Genomic DNA, 19,504 nt, shown 5'->3' on the forward strand with positions numbered 1-19,504 from the left:
AGCAGTGGTCTTGCTGCTTTCAAACTCACAGAAGACAAGGCCAAGAGATTCAGATTAATGTAAGAATACGGCTAAATTATTGAAAACAAAGTTGCAGCAAGCTCCACTTAAGCAGAAAAGAGCCCATGGATGGATTTTCGACCAGAATTACAACATGGAAAGTTGTCTCCTAACTCTGAGAGAAAAATCAATAATCCTCTTTAGAAAATCTTTGGGAAATCAATTTCTTTTTCTTTTAAACACAGATCCTTTTATTTATCTAAGTATTTGCTCTAAATGAGTTTTTTCATTCTCTTGGAATTTAATTAAGTTAAACAGTGGTAATTTTAGAGTAGATTATTTTTCTGAGAATGCTTCTGCAACAAATTTTTAGTGGCTAAAAAGATAACAACACTCCAATCCCCATGCCGCTTTCTCCACCAAACTGCAAAGTATGATTTCTGAAGCAAGGAGGGGATTCATTAAGTGTTTATACTATAGTTCTATTATAACACAGAGACCTCAAAGTTCTCCTTCATAGGATTAAAATGGGAATGTGGGTCAGATAGTACATATTTGGTGATATTTAAGGTTCCTGGGAAGGGGCTCTTAATTCTGAAAATGTCTCACCCAACTTCTGGTTTATGCCTAAAACTCCATAAGGAAAGATTGGTTTATTCAGTGTTGAGTTTCTTCATGGACACAAATATGAATGTTCTTAGGAGATATTTCATATTCACACAGCTCAGGATGAGTCTAAATAAGTTTCCACTTACATTTTCTTAGATGGTATGGTCATGTGACTACAAAACATGTCACCTTATTTAATTCTCATAAAAACTACGTGAGATGGATATTTTCCATCTGACATGAAAAACCAAAGTTTTACCCCCCAATCACACAACAAACAAGTGGTAGAACCAAGTCTAAGAGTTGTTCTCCTATTGTTGTTGAGTATGTTCTTATGGATCCCTCAGGAACTACTTCCTGAGAGCAAGCCGGATGGGACAGAAAAGGAGGAGTGAAGGGCTGGTATGCAGAGGTGGGATGGTGGGGACGGTGGAGACATGGAGACAGTGGGGACGGTGGGACAGTGGGACAGTGGGGACGGTGGGGGTGGTGGGACAGTGGGACGGTGGACGGTGGGACGGTGGAGACGGTGGGATGGTGGGGACAGTGGGGACGGTGGGGTGGTGGGGCGGTGGGGACGGTGGGACGGTGGGAAGGTGGGGGTGGTGGGATGGTGGGGCGGTGGGGACAGTGGACGGTGGGATGGTGGAGATGGTGGGATGGTGGGATGGTGGAGATGGTGGGGACAGTGGGTATGGTGGGACAGTGGGACAGTGGGGATGGTGGGGCGGTGGGGACAGTGGGGATGGTGGGGCGGTGGGGACAGTGGACGGTGGGGACAGTGGATGGTGGGACGGTGGGGATGGTGGGACGGTGGGTATGGTGCACGGGAGGAGAGGGCACAGAAAGGGGTGCAGATCCTGAAGACTGTGGCTTCTCAGCCCCCAGCCTTGGGGCTCACCTTCTGGCATGAGGTTCTGAGAAATGGAGTTAAGTCTTAAGACAAACTAGGATTGTCAGAGGTGGGACTCAGAAGAAAATCTACATGAGAACTATAATCAAAGAACCTGGCAAAGCATCAACACTTTTGCTTTAGAATTGGGAGGTCCTGGATTCAATCTGGGAAGGAAAGTAAATAATAATGAGCAGATGGCAGAGAATGACAATGGGATAATGACAATAATAGTCATAAATAACAATAGATATCCTCAGAAAGTAATAACCGTGTGGCAGGTGTATATGCTATGGCATTTTACTCTCACAACAATCCAATGAAGTAGAGATTAACCTTATTTTTCTTATAATAAAAAAGTTAACTAGCTTACCCAAGGTCATACAACTAATAAACAAGAGCTAGATTTCGACCCAAGTTGGCCTGACCCTATGGGGGTCAGTTTTGATATTCTAACTCCTCTATCGGCCTCACAGTGAGAGGAGGGATGACAGGAAAAAAAAAAAAACAAAAAAACAATCTCCTTAAAGCTGGTTAAAAATATCAAGTAGGGCATTCAAGCCTAAGAGATCAGAGATCTATTCATGAGAGACAGACTCAACAAGCACCAGGCACAGGGAGCTGTGGGGCGTGGGGTAGATGCACATTTTCAAAGATGTGAATGACAAGAAGAGACAGAGAGGAAAGTGAGCAGAATGGGAGGAAGGTAGGGATAAGAGAGAGAAACCACAGGCAGATACAAGGAATGTTAAAATCAAGGAGAGCTTAGATTAGAGGGGGATAAGGAGAGGCATATTTCTAAGAAGAAAAAGGAAAGAAGCTGGCAATCTTGGTCAGCATCTTAAGTAACTCTTAAACATCGAATGACACCAAACATGGGGTGGAATCTTGGCATGTATGAGATGGTGGAAGAAAAACCCGAAATCGCTCAGAGTTGGTGGGAAAAGACTACCTAACCAAGAGATAAGACTGCTTAGGGACCATTTTGATTGGCTGACCATTCCTATGAGCATGAAATTGCAGTAGAGAACAGTCATGGGAAAGAAGTCACACTTAGTAAGAAGATGAAATACCCTTCAAGTAAGACTACAATAGTGCTATTGTGTTTTTGTGGAAGAGAGATTTGTGTATCAGCATGTGGGAATGGAAAGGATTCAAGTGATGCGGCAACACACTGGTTCAAGCATTTGTCAAGGGCGTCTTCTGGGGGCTCCCCCTACAAGAAGGTGAGAGCAGCTTTGTTAGAAGCCAGCAGCCAATGCTTATTCTGGGTGAACCTCTGGAATGTTGAGAAGCAGTGATCTTCTCTTGTCTCAGCCATATCCCTGCCGTCCCACCCCGCCCCCCCCCCCTCACCCCCTGCTCAAATAGCATATACCTGCATTATACTTAGAAAGATCAACAGCTCCTAAGTGTCTGTCTAAGTTATTGCCAGCAGCCCTGGTTCAGAAGTTCAGAAGCAGCAGGATTAACAGGTGAGGGATTGCAGTAAAGGCAGCTTCTGGATCTTGAATGAGAATTTTTCACATCTGCCGCTTTGGACATTTTTCAAACTCATCCCTCTGTGTATTCCAGGAGTGCTCACTTGAGCTGGGCTCGTCTCTTCTGGCCTGCACACTGAGCTGTGTAATTGAGGGAACTCAAGCCGAGGCAGTTTATGGTTGTATGAATAAGCAAAATACTCAATATATGACCTGATTGTTTTCTAAAATTGCACAGTCCCTGGTTTTACTTGTCATTCTGGAACAGGAGTGGGAGGATGAGGCTGTGACAGTGAATGCATTCAATGGGTGTAATTAACCCATTTCATAAAAGCAGATTTTCTAAATTATGCTGGGAAGCGCGGGAGGTTTTAACACTTTACTTTCCAAGGGAGAACAAAAAGATCATTTTTAAAGGAGTTTATTTTCCCTGATACCATGAAACAAATTCATCTAACTGGTAGAAAGCCCACTGCATTCCTGATAGAGTGCATTGTTGGGAAATTGTTGGCTGATTTCTATGCCGTGATAGTTAGAAAAAAAAAAAATGATTCCTTCCCTAATGCTGTGATTCTGCTTATCCATCCATAAAATGTGTCTTACTCATCTCTCCTCAGTGTGTTCTGCAAAAGCAAAAATATTATTTGTCAGCTTCCTGTAATCTAAGGAGCAGCAGGGGTCTGGAGAATGGCTTGCCTCCCCACAGAAGCAACATCAACTGACCCCGCACAAGGTGATGAAAGCCACAGGGGCATGAGAACGAGGAAGGATGGACGTCGTGGAACAAATGATCTGCATCCAGTGATGCATCCCCCAGTGTTCACCATCAGCAGAAACCATATGTGGGGGACACGGCGCCTCCACTACTCCCTGCTCTGACCTCAGGAGCCTCTCAGTGTGCCTCTCAACTCCAAGGAGGGCTTGGCTTTCACAGCCTGCACCTATCAAAGCTTTGGGTTTCCATTTGCTATAACTGGTAATATTCACTGTCTTTAAAAAGGCTGCTGCTGCTGCCGCTAAGTCACTTCAGTTGCGTCCGACTCTGTGCAACCCCATAGATGGCAGCCCACCAGGCTCCCCCGTCCCTGGGATTCTCCAGACAAGAACGCTGGAGTGGGTTGCCATTACCTTCTCCAATGCATGAAAGTGAAAAGTGAAAGGGAAGTCGCTCAGTCGTGTCCGACCCTCAGTGACCCCATGGACTGCAGCCCACCAGGCTCCTCCGTCCATGGGATTTTCCAGCAAGAGTACTGGAGCTAGTGCACATCAATCCCAAACTCCCTAACTATCCCTCCCCCAACTCTTCTCCCCATAACCCTAAATTCGTTCCCTAAGTCCGTGCTCAATGTTATGCAAAAACCTAAATGGGAAAAGAATTTGAAAAAGAATAGGAAAAAAAGAACAGATACATGTATACGCATAACTGAATCATTTTGCTGTCCACATGAAACTAACACAACACTGTTAATCACCTATATTCTGAAACAAAATAAAACTTTTTTTTAAAAAAGTGTTGCTGGGATGACAATGCTTCCTATGCATAGAAAACTGTGATTTCCAAGGCAGGCTGCTTAGACTTAACCATAGCCAGGCAGATGACACTGGCTTGGGCACTACCGAGCTGCTGGAGACCAGGGGTATGTGCCAAACTCAAATGGCTGTGGACATCCTGGAAAAAGCAAAGTGAGGTTTTATTTTGGGGGTGATTGTAGCATCCACTTTCAGCTCAAATGTGTGACATCACTGTTTCTTTCTGATCTGTAGGTTGTACCGATGCTAAATCTGCAAATGACATTTCTTGGCTCAATTGATCTGCATGGTTACCTAGAATACATGAAGGGAAGTTCTAGAAAAAAATACTTAAAGATTTCATTTTTGAAACACTTGGCCCCATTCTACAAGGGATTTCGGGCAAAAGAGAAGATGCTGACACTCTAGGCCACTGAAGAGGAAATTAGTGGTACTAACCTCAGTCTGTCCCACTGGATACATTTCCTGTTTTGTCAAAGAAATCTGGAATATTTCAAGCATGCTAACATGTACAGAGTATAATATGATTAATCCCGTGAATCCACAATCCAATGTTGTTGACTCACACCACCTGCCATATTTGCTTTAGATCTTTTTACTTTTTAATGAAACTACAGATATAAATGAAGCCCCTTCAAGTCTTCTTTTCTGCAGAACTTCCCATGTTTCAGGTCCCCCGGGGAATGCTGAAAACTTGCTGCTTCTCTACTCATGTAACTTCTTCTTTTTCTCTCCTTTGATGGAAATAATTTCCTAGCAGGTTGTAGTTGCTGTGCAGAGAAAACCAACTAAATGGATTTAGCTAAGCCCCTTACTTCCCAAAGTGCAGACTTTCCTTATTGTTAAAATGGAGATAATCTTTTCCTGCCTGTATAGAGTTATACAGCACTGAAATTAAATACTGTATGGAGATACTTTTGGAAACCATATCATCAAACACAAATTATAAGATATTTAGGAAACAAGCCTCCCTTTCTGAATATTTCTCAAAGGCCAATCAGATTTATTAAATCCTTACTTTTTACCTCGGAGAACGCAATGGCATCCCACTCCAGTACCCTTGCCTGGAAAATCCCATGGGCGGAGGAGCCTGGTGGGCTGCAGTCCATGGGGTCGCTAAGAGTTGGACACGACTGAGTGACTTCCCTTTCACTTTTCACTTTCAGGCATTGGAGAAGGAAATGGCAACCCACTCCAGTGTTCTTGCCTGGAGAGTCCCAGGGACGGGGGAGCCTGGTGGGCTGCCATCTCTGGGGCTGCACAGAGTCGGACACGACTGAAGTGACTTAGCAGTAGCAATACTGTTTACCTACCACAAAGAAACAGTATTTAATCCATGCACTGAGGCAACTAATAACAAGTTTGGTAACCATATAGCAAGGATTTCAATCATTCTCTCCCATCATTGCTATACACAACGCATGCCACTCAGAAGTCTTAATAGTTGGTTTCAACAACATGACCTGGAATGAAAAAAAGGAGTCAGTGACTATAAGAACATAAAATCCTTTTCTTCCTGAGTGTATTTATAATTAGTAAAAAAAAAAAAAAAAAAAAACTTAGGCAGTCAGAAATGGCTAATAATGTCTCACTACTGCTGTTCATGGGGAGAAAAAGAGAGAAGTAATTAGGGTATGGAACCCACATGCTAATTTTCGCATTCTCAACCTGAGACCCCAGCTGCCTCACATGCATGTCTATGGATTCTGTGGCCATACAAGGTGACAGAGGAATTTTAGCAATGTTGGCAACAGCTGTCTTGTCTGGGACCATGACCCTGCTGGGGACAAGTGGCAATAAAAATGATTAAATGACCATGTCTTCATTTTATAGGTCTTTATTCTTAAATCCGAGGAAGTCATCTTATTTTTTATTAAGAATAAAATTACTATTCCCAATGACCTAGATAAACGGTTAGGGTCATTTCCTCTGAAGATACTATCATTACAGGACACGGCCTTTAGTTGTTTAATAGGCCAGAGAGACTAAGGGTCTTTGCTGAAAGGAAAACTGAAAAATGTAAAACCCTGGTTAGTTCAAGGTTTGGAGATGAATGTTAAGATCATGAATCGGATTCCTGTTGAGACATGGTGGATCTCAAAATGCCCATAGTCACACACAGAGTGTTTTAATAAGAAGTGAAATGTTTTAATTGGACACTTTTGTCATCCACTTCATTCAGCGGTCCAAAGTATGTTTGGGGTACTGACTTCTTACAGAGGGGAACTTGCTATTGGCTGAAACATTAACTTTGCACCTTGAGTCCTCGGTATAAGGAAATAAGGTTGGACATGAAGACAGATAAGGTGGGGAGATTGATAAATAATAGGGCACAGATGCAGGAAGGCACTGGTTTCATGGTGTTTCCATAGCACGTACTTTCACAGTTATAGTGCTCATCGCACCGAACCTGCAGCCGGACAGGAAGGAAGCCTTAGGTCTAGGTGTGGGGAAGAGGGAAAAATGACTTATCTGTGGCGAGAGTCTCCATCTTGAAGGAAAAACATGGTGTCCCCTGGATTTAGGCTGGGCAGAAATGAAGTGGGCTACTCTCAAAGCTTTGTTCGTTTCCTTGTTTTCTCAGCAAACAAATCTATTCCTTGTCTGTGCAAAGACTGGGGATGATGTGCTACAATGATGATGCCTTTTGTGTTATCAGTAGGGACAATTTCATCACATCAAAATAAAAATCTAATCCCCTAAGATAAAAACACATACAAAGACCTAGAAGAGGGAGATGTGACTGGTTGATTATCTTCCTTATCAACTGATTGCCCACCCCTCAACGCCTCCCTCATAAGGCCAAGCTGTGCAACTCCAAAGCGCCCTCTGATGCCGTTCTTCTCCCGGCTCCTTTCTGCTTATTGCAGCCGGCAGCCTCTTTGCCACCTCAGGCCCTCTGCACATCCAGGTCTTCCCAGTGGGAAGGTTCTTGATCTGGGCCTCAGATGGCTGGTTCCTTCTCAAGTAAGGTCACCTAGATGCTCAGAGATGCCACCTGGACCACCTTAACTAGAGCAACGCCTCTTCCTTCCAAACCACTTGCACATTACCCTGTTTATTTCCTGCAGCACCGCATATTAAGCTGACATTGCTTTGTCTACCTATGGAATTGTCTCTTAATCATCTTCCATCCCACCCACGTGCTAGAGGGTAAGTTACTAAATGTGGAGGCCTTGGATTTGTTTGTTGCTACATTTTTGTTTTTAAAAGTGTATCCTCAAGGTTTGTAATAGTGATTAACACATTGGTAGATGATCAATAAATATTTGTTGGATAAATGAATTCAATTTCACACCCTACATTTACTCCTTTAACCATGTTCGAAAGATTAGATTTGATAGAGTGCCTGAAGAACCTTGGACAGAGGTTTGAACATTGTACAGGAGGTGGTAACTGCAGTCATGAAATTAAAAGACACTTGCTCCTTGGAAGAAAAGCTACGACAAACCTAGACAGCATATTAAACAGAGACATTACTTTATCAACAAAGGTCCATATAGTTAAAGCTATGGTTTTTCCAGGAGTCATACATGGATGTGAGAGTTGGACCATAAAGAAGGCTGAGTGCCGAAGAATAGATGTTTTCAAACTGTGGTGTTAGGCAATACTCTTGAGAGTTCCTTGGACTGCAAGGATATCAAACCAGTCAATCCTAAAGGAAATCAATCCTGAATATTCATTACAAGCACTGATGCTGAATCTGAAGCTCCAATCCTGTGGCCACATGATGCGAAGAGCTGACTCATTGGAAAAGACCCTGATGCTGGGAAAGACTAAAGGCAGGAGCAGAAGGGGACGACAGAGGATGAGGTGGTTGGCTGGCAGCACCAACTAATGGACATGAGTTTGAGTAAACTGCGGGAGATAGTGAAGGACAGGGAGGCCTGGAGTGCTGCAGTCCATGGTAGCAAAGAGTTGGACACGACTGAGCGACTGAACAACAAGTGCTGTGTGACCATTAGCCTTCAGGACTGAGCTAGGACTCATATCCTAAAGGTGAAATAAGTTCTACACTGAAGTTAAAATGAAAATAAAAACAACACAGTTGTATATGTTTTAAATCATACTGTTGCTTTAGTAAAAAAACATAAATTCCACTGGAGTCAGCTCCCACAAAACTCACGCTGGAGTTTTATAAGCATGCTACAATAGGTCAGCATTTTAGAGATCCATGAGCTAGGGGCTTTCACTTCAAGAGGGCATCAAGTTGACATTGAAAATGACTGTTGATGAACTGGTGCATGCTCAGTGACTTCAGCCATACCCAACTCTTTGCGACCCTATGGACTGTGGTGCACCAGGCTCCTCTGTCCATGGGGATTCTCCAGGCAAGAATACTGGAGTGGGTTGCCATGCCCTCCTCCAGGGGATCTTCCCAACCCAGGGATGGAACCTGGGTCTCTTATGTCTCAGGCATTGGCAGGCAGGTTCTTTAGCAGTAGCGCCACCTGGGAAGGCCTGATGAACTGGTATTTGTATTTAAAATATAGGATAAGCATAAGATGTAACAAAACCCTGAAAATAAAGTTTGAAAATCATGCAGCTTTATAATTAAGCCTCATACACTGAACAGTTTCCAGACATTGGCTCAACATTCTTTTCCTAGAGCTCTTCCAGTGGAAACAGTAGAGGGAGCTGCTGCCCCGTGTTACAAATTACGTGAATTTCTCTTTTCAAATAAATCGCTGTGCTGAAATGTGACACATGTGAGCCCACTGCTCAATTCTCTTACCACAACAATGAAACAATGCACAAAGACAATACCAGAAAAAAAAAAAAAGAAAAGAAATCAAGAGCTCTGCCTGCAACCGAGAGGAATAATAACACATTTTCAAATTATTGCAGTTTTTAACAAACATGTTTACAGTGATGATGAATGAGAAGTGAGGCAAATGTCAGAAGGGTGGGCTCAGATATACGGCTTTTAATGGCTCATTAGTTAAATGCTCTGCTGTGCCTCACTGCCAGCTCCTCTGCTCTTACTTCTAAGGGAACAAAAACCCAGAGTACTTGGAAATAAACTAAGGCATTTTACGTCCTGAGACTCTCCAAGCATCATCCTAACACAAGGCCACTATTTTCCATTCTTTATGCTGCTCAGACGACTGGAAGGCTTGAAAGACAAAGAAATTTTTTTTTTGGGGGGGAGAGTAAGTGAAGATGGCCAGGACTTAGAGAACATGACATCTAATAAAATTCAGCAGCTCACCAGAGATGAGCAAGTCCATGAGGACGTCGGTCCCACAAAATAAACCAGGGGAGAAGAAGACATCCCTGTCGATGTGCTGATAGCATCGCCTGATGGGAGTAACGTGTGTGTGTGTCTTCAGGAGCAGGTTTATACACGCAGACAGGCTATTACATACTCATTTACAGAGCATGCAGTCTTGCACTTGAGCAATTCACTGACAGACATTTCAGTTTGGGTTAACTGGATTTTGAACAGAAAAGTTCAAAATAATATGAGTGTATTTAGGGTATAGTTAGATAGAGATTTACATTTCCAAAAAGTTCTTTCACATACATGGCAGGCGACTCTCGCAGCAACTGTGAGAGGCAGATGAAGAAAGTGCTATCATTTCAAGTTTAGGGAAAAGGAAGCGGAGACCTGGAAACGTCCGATGAAATGTCCCGGAACATCTACTCGATCCCAAGGCACTGCAGTGCTGGGCTTTCACGTGGGAACATCAAGTCCTGTTCTGGGTTTGCCTAAGTAAGGCTGACCCTAGTCCAGCTGCAGTGCAGAATCTTATCTTTCACACTTGGGATCTAGCAGAATAAAGGGAGGTTTAGGGATCCATTCCTGGGTTTCAATGCCCACTTATACTTGGGGAAGATCTCCTGGAGAAGGAAATGGCAGCCCACCCCAGTATTCTTGCCTGGGAGATCCCACGGACAGACATACCAGGTGGGTTACAGGCTGGGGTCGCAAAAGAGTTGGACATGACTTAGTGACTAAACCACCACTTACACTTGAGCCGTCCCAGTCAAGTTACTTGATGCCTCTAAGCCTCCTTTACCCCACTGTAAAACGAGCATCGCTTACGCTCTCACAAGAGTTGCGAAGACAAGGCACGGGCAGTGGAGCACGGAACACAGAGCTAGTGCTCTGACTGTCTGTCCCGACTCACCTTGCTCTGTCTTTAGAACTGTTTCCTCGGGTTTCTGCTCTTTCCTTCCCCAGGCAGATGCTTAAGGGTCTCGTGCGTCCTCTCTGAAAACCCGCTTTCAATCATCATCTTAGTGGAGAAGGAAATGGCAACCCACTCCAGTGTTCTTGCCTGGAGAATCCCATGGACGGAGGGGCGTGGTGGGCTACAGTCTATGGGGTTGGAAAGAGTCGGACACAACTAAGCAACTAACACACACACACGCACCAATCCAAGACATTGCAGCATACTGGTTTCCCTCCAGTGAAGAATATTCATTTAAACTAAGATGAGAGAAGTCACTTGGGGGAATTTGGGAGCTTTCCTTTGTATAGGAAAGATCAGCTTTGCTTACTAACAGGAAACTGGACCAACATTTTATAAAAGGTATGTTCATCATAAAGGGTTGTTGCCAACTCTAAGAGTCAGTTGCTCCTCAATTACCAGCATTCCAATTGAGAATAATTTTATTATATGCAGATTACATGCATGTAAACTTCAACTAAAGCTTCCTCAAAGAGAAAAAAAAATTGCTATTAAGTATGGAAAGCTAACTTGGAGTAATACACATGACTTTGATGAAACAATAATCTTTTTTTGATGAAAGAAAATCTAATAACATTAGTTCAAAAAATCTACTTTTAGTAAATATTCCTTTATTAGAATTTTTTCCCCTAGGAAATGTACTTTCTTATGGTGAAAAAGGTTGTCCTTCCACACACACAAAGTGGTGGGGAATTATTTTTTGTAAAAAGATAAGTTTCTTAAGAAAGTGAAAAAACACAAATTTGGCCTCAGAACAAAGAATCAAAAATAGAATGGTTGGTTAAAACATTTTAATTATATGAGATGCTTCAGGCCATTCAAGATTTCTTTCTTTAATTTTCTAATATCTTCTTTGACACTCCCCTGAATAACAACACTATATCTGATTTAGGGAAGATTTAGGGAACATCTCCTAAAGCCTTGGAGGGAAAAACATTTTCTTGAAGAAACTGAGCAAAGCATGCTGTTATCCAAGGGTTCATGCCTCCTGAAAACTCCTATTTCTTGGTTCTTTTCAGGCATTCACACTGATCAGAATAAATCAATAAAACAATTTCCCCTAACTTTTCTGAAGGCTAGTTGCTCAAACACATGTGCTAAAATTGTATACTACACTATTCACTCATTTGAGGGACACTGCATATTATTTGATTATTGTTCGATAAGAGAGAGTTACTAGTTTTTCTATTTCACACTGTCATAAGACCCTGTAACATGCACTTTAGGAATCTCATGGCAGCCAGCAGGGTGAATCAGACGCCATCTCCCAGTCTCAGTCAGAAGGGTCTTGGCTCTATGAACCTTCCCTTCTTTCTTGTGTTACCTTCCTTCCTGCTATGAAGTGGGGTTCAAACCACATACAGTACAACATGGAAAAGGACAAATAAATGAAAAACATTTTGATCTAAAAGTGCTCACAGGTAAAGGGGGACATCTCTTAAGCTATATGTGAAAGTGAACGTCACTCAGTTGTGTCCGACTCTTTGCGACTCCATGGAATATGGTCCATGGAATTCTCCAGGCCAGAATACTGGAGTGGGTAGCCTTTCCCTTCTCCAGGGGATCTTCCCAACCCAGAGATCAAACCCAGGTCTCCCGCATTGCAGGCAGATTCTTTACCAGCTGAGCCACAGTGCTTCCCTGATAGCTTAGTTGGTAAAGAATTCACCTCCAATGCGGGAGACCCCAGTTCAATTCCTAGGTCAGGAAGATCCCCTGGAGAAGGGATAGGCTACCCACTCCAGCATTTTTGGGCTTCCCTTGTGGCTCAGCTGGTAAGGAATCTGCCTGCAATGCAGGAGACCTGGGTTCGATCCCTGGGTTGGGAACATCCCCTGAAGAAGTTATATGTAAGTGGTAATAAAATACAAATGACTGTACGGGATGCACTGATAGAGATAAAAAATACTCTGCTGGCCTTTTAAACAGGAAGTCCTTTGAGAGCTGCAAAGGATCTCACTTTCTCAATAATCCAACCACTTTCCCACTGGAGTCATCTATCAAGAAACCTGTGCCTGTGACTCTCCACTCAGAGCTCCCACAGACTCCTCCTGGCTTCCGGGGACTTGTGGCACTCACAGCAGGTCTGCCAAGACACTTCCCAGGCTGGACCCGACCTGTCAGTGTTGGGGCCACACCTGCCCGGCTCCCTGGGGCTCAGCACCTGTGCTTCTGTTAAGGCTACTTCCCTCTGTCAGCTGCACCCAGCTCGCTCTCCTCTTCCCTTCTACTTGCTTTACTGGACAAATCTCCACAATTTTAATATTAATAGAAACAGCTTTGTAGAGATATCTGCTGTGTGTGTGCTCAGGTGCTCAGTTGTGTCCAACTCTTAGTGCCCCAGTGGACTGTAGCCTGCCAGGCTCCTCTGTCTATGGAATTTTCCAGACAAGGATACTGGAGTGGTTGCTACCTCCTACTCCAGGGGAGCTTTCCAATCCAAGGATTAAACCTGCATCTTTTGCATCTCTTGCACTTTCAGGCGGATTCTTTACCACTGACACCATCTGGGGAGCATAATTGATATACAAAGACTTGCACATATTTAATGGGTACAATGTGTTGAATTTGGACAGATGCAAATACCTGTGATCCAATCCCCACAACCAAGGTAACTGATATTTTCAGCACCTTGCAGGATTTCCTTGTGGCCCTTGTGTGTGGGCATGCGTGTGTATGTGGTAAAAACACTTAATGTGAAATCTGCCTTCTTAACAAGTTTTGAAACGCACACTACTATATCACTAGCTATAGGCACCATGCTGTATAATGGATCTCTGGAAAGTAAGTAATCATCTCACAAAACTGAAACTTTATACTCAGTGAATAACAACTCCCCAGTACCCCCACTCCTCAGCCCTGGCAGCCACTACTGTATCTCTGCTTCTACAAGTCTGACCATTTCAGAAATCTCAAAAAGTGGAATAAGGTAGTCCTTGTTTTGGTGACTGGCTTATTTCACCCAGCATAACATCCTCCAAGTTTACCCATGTCGTCGTGATGAGCAGGAGTTCCTCCATGTTTGTAAGGCTCAACCTTTATGCCTCAGTTGTCAGTTCCAGAAAGAAACCACCTTGGCATTATCGTTTCTAAGTTTTCTTCCTCTAGTCCAATTTTCTGTGAGCTAAACCTAAATACGTGAAGGGCAAGGACCGTATCATATCCATTTTTGCAAATCCAGCTCTTAACAGGGTGTTAGGCACAGAGTAGGCCTTAAATAAATGTTTAATAGTTTGTGAAACTATTACACAATGTGAATTAGGGACAGGTTAATTTTTTATAAGCTCATTTCCTGAAAATATTAGTTAATATGATCATGAAAGGACTGATTTGGGAAAACTCTAATCATTTCTAACCAGTTGGGAAATAAAAGTCCTCTTGCTAGAGTACATTATGTTTAGAAAAATTAAACATGAAGATGGCATAGAAAAATTAAACATGAAGATGGCATAGAAAAATTAAACATGAAGATGGCATATAAAAATATTGGGAGCCAGATATTTCACCTCTATTTTCAATGCTGCTCTTAACTAATTCCTGCAAGAATGACCAGGTGCTTCATGGGAATTTTTACAGTATGGTGGCATGCATGACATCAATTCAACCAACCATGTAAATAATTTAAATTATTTAAAAATTCAAAAGCTGATAAAAAATGCACCCCAAGATACAGTTTTGATAATACTTGTATTAGAGAAAAGATATTTTAATCAACTAGAGGAGTTATCCTAGAATTAAATTCATGTTGTGAATTGTATGGCAGAAACCAACACAACATTATAAACCGATTATCCTCCAATTAAAACAAAACAAGACAAAAGACAAAGAGTTTCCATGAACCACAATTCTTAAACAAAAATGAGCTGATGGTATAGTCTAATACTTTTAAAACAAAAGCTAACTGTAAATAAAAACCTTTTGGGGGGCATAGATTCTTCTCCTTTATTTTGCAGCTTAACAAATTGATATTTTCTTATATTATAAAATATAGTAAACCATTTTTCTTTCAAATACCATGTACTCAGGATTTAATGAACACTTTGTATCAGACCCATAGCTGAGTTTATATTCTAAATCTAACACTTGAAATAAAATAACTACCTCTCTCTCCCAAACACTCTGACAATAAAATAAAACCTGTGGAATTGAATATTATAAACTTTAATATGGCTGCATGTTCCTTAATCTTCTAAATTCTCCAGTAAAGTCATTTGATCTATAGCTGAGAACTCATTCCAGGATTTGGTATAATCCTCTTCTGTCCTAGACATTTGGCAAGCTTGTCATAAAGACCTTCATCATTCAAATTCCTCCTTTGAGACAACAATTATCTTGTCTTGAAAGCAGTGTCATACATTTAGAAAACTATGTGATGGTCTAATCTTGCCTGTTAGCTTGTACCAGCTTTTCTTGTTTATAGCAGGAGACAATTACGGAAAATCTTACAATGTGTCCTCTTTTGCTAGAAAATTTGGAATAACAAAGCTGATTCCTTTAAAGACTGGATTCCAGGATGCCCAATTTATGTCTCCCCCCTTCCCCCACCACACTTCTTTCATAACAATATCAACTGACACCAGTACATTGCTAAGAGAACAATTTACTTGAATGGCTAAATGGATGAAATGAAACCAGGATAGAGTGGCAATCTTGTTCATTTTTGGCACATGACCACACCCTAAGTGACTACTAGGAGGTCTAGTCTAGAGCCCTCTAGTGGTGGTACAGATGCTTCTGGTCTTTAAAAAGAGACTCAATTCATCATCTTCATTTTCTCATCTACAAAGTACATTCATTTGTTGACTCATTCATTGAATAATTAATAGTCACATGATACATGCCAGAAACTGTGTTACACAATTATGCTTCAATATGCCAGCAAATTTGGAAAACTCAGCAGTGGCCACAGGACTGGAAAAGGTCAGTTTTCATTCCAATCCCAAAGAAAGGCAATGCCAAACAATGCTTAAACTACCGTACAATTGCACTCATCTCACATGCTAGTAAAGTAATGCTCAAAATTCTCCAAGCCAGGCTTCAGCAATACATGAACCATGAACTTCCAGATGTTCAAGCTGGTTTTAGGAAAGGCAGAGGAACCAGAGATCAAATTGCCAACATCTGCTGGATCATCGAAAAGGGAAGAGAGTTCCAGAAAAACATCTACTTCTACTCTATTGACTATGCCAAAGCCTTTGACTGTGTGGATCACAATACACTGTGGAAAACTGTTCAAGAGATGGGAATACCAGACCATCGGACCTGCCTCTTGAGAAACCTATATGCAGGTCAGGAAGCAACAGTTAGAACTGGACATGGAACAACAGACTGGTTCCAAATAGGAAAAGGAGTACGTCAAGGCTGTATATTGTCACCCTGCTTATTTAACTTCTATGCAGAGTACATCATGAGAAACGGTGAGCTGGAAGAAGCACAAGCTGGAATCAAGATTGCCAGGAGAAATATCAATAACCTCAGATATGCAGATGACACCACCCTTATGGCAGAAAGTGAAGAGGAACTCAAAAGCCTCTTGATGAAAGTGAAAGAGGAGAGTGAAAAAGTTGCCTTAAAGCTTAACGTTCAGAAAACGAAGATGATGGCATCTGGTCCCATCACTTCATGGGAAATAGATGGGGAAACAGTGGAAACAGTGTCAGACTTGATTTTTTGGGGCTCCAAAACCACTGCAGATGGTGACTGCAGCCATGAAATTAAAAGATGCTTGCTCCTTGGAAGGAAAGTTATGACCAACCTAGACAGCATATTAAAAAGCAGAGACATTACTTTGCCAACAAAGGTTGGTCTAATCAAGGCTATGGTTTTTCCTGTGGTCATGTATGGATGTGAGAGTTGGACTGTCAAGAAAGCTGAGTGCCGAAGAATTGATGCTTTTGAACTGCGGTGTTGGAGAAGACTCTTGAGAGTCCCTTGGACTGCAAGGAGATCCAACCAGTCCAATCTAAAGGAGATCAGTCCTGGGTGTTCATTGGAAGGACTGATGCTAAAGCTGAAACTCCAATATTTTGGCTACCTCATGCAAAGAGTTGACTTATTGGAAAAGACTATGATGCTGGGAAGGATTGGGCTCAGGAGGAGAAGGGGAAGACAGAGGATGAGATGGCTGGATGGCATCACCAACTCTATGGACATGAGTCTGAGTGAACTCTGGGAGTTGGTGATGGACAGGGAGGCCTGGCATGCTGCGATTCATGGGGTCGCAAAGAGTCGGACACGACTGAGCGACTGTACTGAACTGAGAGGTTCAAAATAAATTCACTGGCAGTGGCCAGAAAGATAAGAAAAATAAGAGTTGAGTTACAAAACAATGTGCTCTCTCTGTAGGAGGTTTAAGCTCATAGCATCATGGAAGATGACCCTCATGTGCTGAAAACACCTGAAAGGGCTACATGGGAGATCTGGGGACTGAGCAGAGCCCGACAGGTGGGGGAGCTCACCTGGACCTCAGGGAGAGCATTCACAACCCATGGCATTTTGAGGTTGTAAATAAAGATGACACTATAAGTTGCAAACGTAGGAAGGGCACAGAGAAGGATAGACAAAGAGAGGCAAAGGGCAAACTCTGAAGGGGTTAGAATGGTCTGTAGAAAGTGTGGAATCCATCTAGAAGGAAAGGGATATTATTAAAGAGTTTTCAACCAAAGACCTACACAATCAGAGTTATGATTTAAAATATGACTCCACTTGTAGAAAGTAGAGGCCAAGAGATCAGCCGGGAGAAGGCTATAGAAACAGACACAGGTTGACACAGGCCTAAATAAGGTAGTGGCATGAAGAATGAGAGCTACTAGGACATAGAATTCACATGATTTAGGAACTATTTGGATGTGGACATAGAGAGAGACAGCAAATATCTAGGATCATTTTAGAGTTTAGCTTTGGACAGACAACGTTTGTAGCATGCAGGAGACTTCCAAGTACAGATACTGAGCAGGTGGTCGGGTGTAGGAGTCTGGAACTCAGGAGGATGTCTGGGTGGAAAGAGAAGACTGGGATTCTTTAAACCATACCACACAGAAATAAGGGAAGAGGGAACAGCTTTAAGAAAGGAGACCAAAAGGATGGATCCAAAGATAGAAAGATATCTGCATCAATGAACCAAGAGAATGGAGAGTTTCAAGGATGACAAGTCAACAGTGTCAATTCCTATGTGTGTATCGTGTCATGTGTTTAGTTGCTCAGTTATGTCCAACTCTTTGCGACTCTTGGGACTGTTGCCTGCCAGGCTCCTCTGTCCATGGGAATTTTCAGGCAAGAATACTGGAATGGATTTCCATTTCCTCCTCCAGGGGATCTTCCCAACTCAGGGATCGAACCTGCATCCCTTGTGTCTCCTGCATTGTAGGTGGATTCTTAATCCGCTGAGGCATCAGGGAAGCCCATTCAGCAGTGAAATAAAGTGAAGCCTTGAAAGTGTCCAGGGAATCTTGTGACTCAGACACACTGGTGACCATAGAGGATGCAGGGCAATGCAGTAGCTTGGACACAAACCAGACTCTAGGGAGTTGGAGAGTGAGCAGGAGCACAAGAGATGGAGTATTTCTTGTAAGAAGCTTGGGATAAAGGACAAGATCAGATAACTGGCTATGAGATCTTTATAGCTATCTTTAGCAAGAACATTCTATGAAATTTTACTGGCAATGCAGGTGTATCAAGAAAGGTGGGCAAACTTCCACAGATACCTAACTGACCACTAGGCTGGATGTTAAGACACTGAGGAGACGGGGCTCAGGTGGGTCCAGCACGGGATTCGCTGATCCGGGTCTTGGCTTGGGTCACCCGTGCAGGCGGTGTACTTACTCACATCCAGGAATGAGGTGGGTGGGAGCCAGGACAGCCAGCGTCCAGCCTCCCTGACCTCTTGTTTGTGACGTTGAAAGGCATAGGGAACACGACCATGTTAAACAGTGGAGAGATGGAAATTATTATCTACAGGGGACTAAAGTGACCTGTAGATGAACACACAGACATACAGAGAGGCTTTGATGAAACATGCTACTGTCTACTCACAGGTGGTCCTGGAGGCCCTGGTTTTCCTGGAGGCCCTGGTTTTCCTCGTCTTCCCTGGAAACCAAAGAGAAACAGATAATAAATACTGTGATTCCATTTTATTTTAAGATGAGACAGTATTAAATGGAAGTTCAAAGACAGTAAAAATTAACTCAAAGTTAAAAAACAATCCCAAGTCCACATGACCTTTAAAGGTCGGTGAAGTCTAAAAGCTATGGGACAATTCTTAACAACGAAGATAAGAACAATAGGGCCGGGAATGCATAAATCGTGACTCTTATTAGCAGCCCTTTAAAGGCTGTCTACCTTGACTCTCTAGCAAAGTAATATAAAATATCTGAAAGGTTGGCTAAGATTAGCATTTTATTTGATAATTCAATGGGTTCAGGTGCAATAATCAACGCATTTGTCACCTTAAATTGGTATTTTCAGAGAGTGATCTGAATTTCAATTTTAAAGGAATTTCCTAAGGGTGAGATTAAGTATTCAAAATATATTTTTTCTGAGCCCCAGCCTGGAATTACTAGTTTAGAATCTCTGGGGAAGGGATCCATGAATCTGCATTAAAAAAAAACAAAAAACAAAAAACAACACTTCAGGTAATTCTCATGTTCACTAAAGTTTGAAAAGCACTTCACAAAGGTATATTATAATTATATACATTGTGCAAAGCAAATTACCTAGGTCTTTTCTTCCCTTTGGATGGCTAAGCTGTTTTATAAGTGAACTAAAATGTTCACTCCTTGCTTATTAATCTTCATTAA

At 42.4% G+C, this 19,504-nt stretch overlaps 1 protein-coding gene across 1 annotated transcript in view; it reads right to left on the reverse strand.

The window, feature by feature from the left end:
- Window positions 1–19,504, reverse strand: part of COL19A1 (collagen type XIX alpha 1 chain) — a 448,270-nt gene that overhangs the window by 115,070 nt on the left and 313,696 nt on the right. The window contains exon 17 of the mRNA XM_045161980.1: window positions 18,741–18,794. Within this exon, the coding sequence (XP_045017915.1) occupies window positions 18,741–18,794 (54 nt within the window). The remainder of the gene's footprint in view (window positions 1–18,740; window positions 18,795–19,504) is intronic.

The sequence above is a fragment of the Bubalus bubalis genome, chromosome 10 (assembly GCF_019923935.1).
Source record: "Bubalus bubalis isolate 160015118507 breed Murrah chromosome 10, NDDB_SH_1, whole genome shotgun sequence".
Classification (NCBI taxonomy): domain Eukaryota; kingdom Metazoa; phylum Chordata; class Mammalia; order Artiodactyla; family Bovidae; genus Bubalus; species Bubalus bubalis.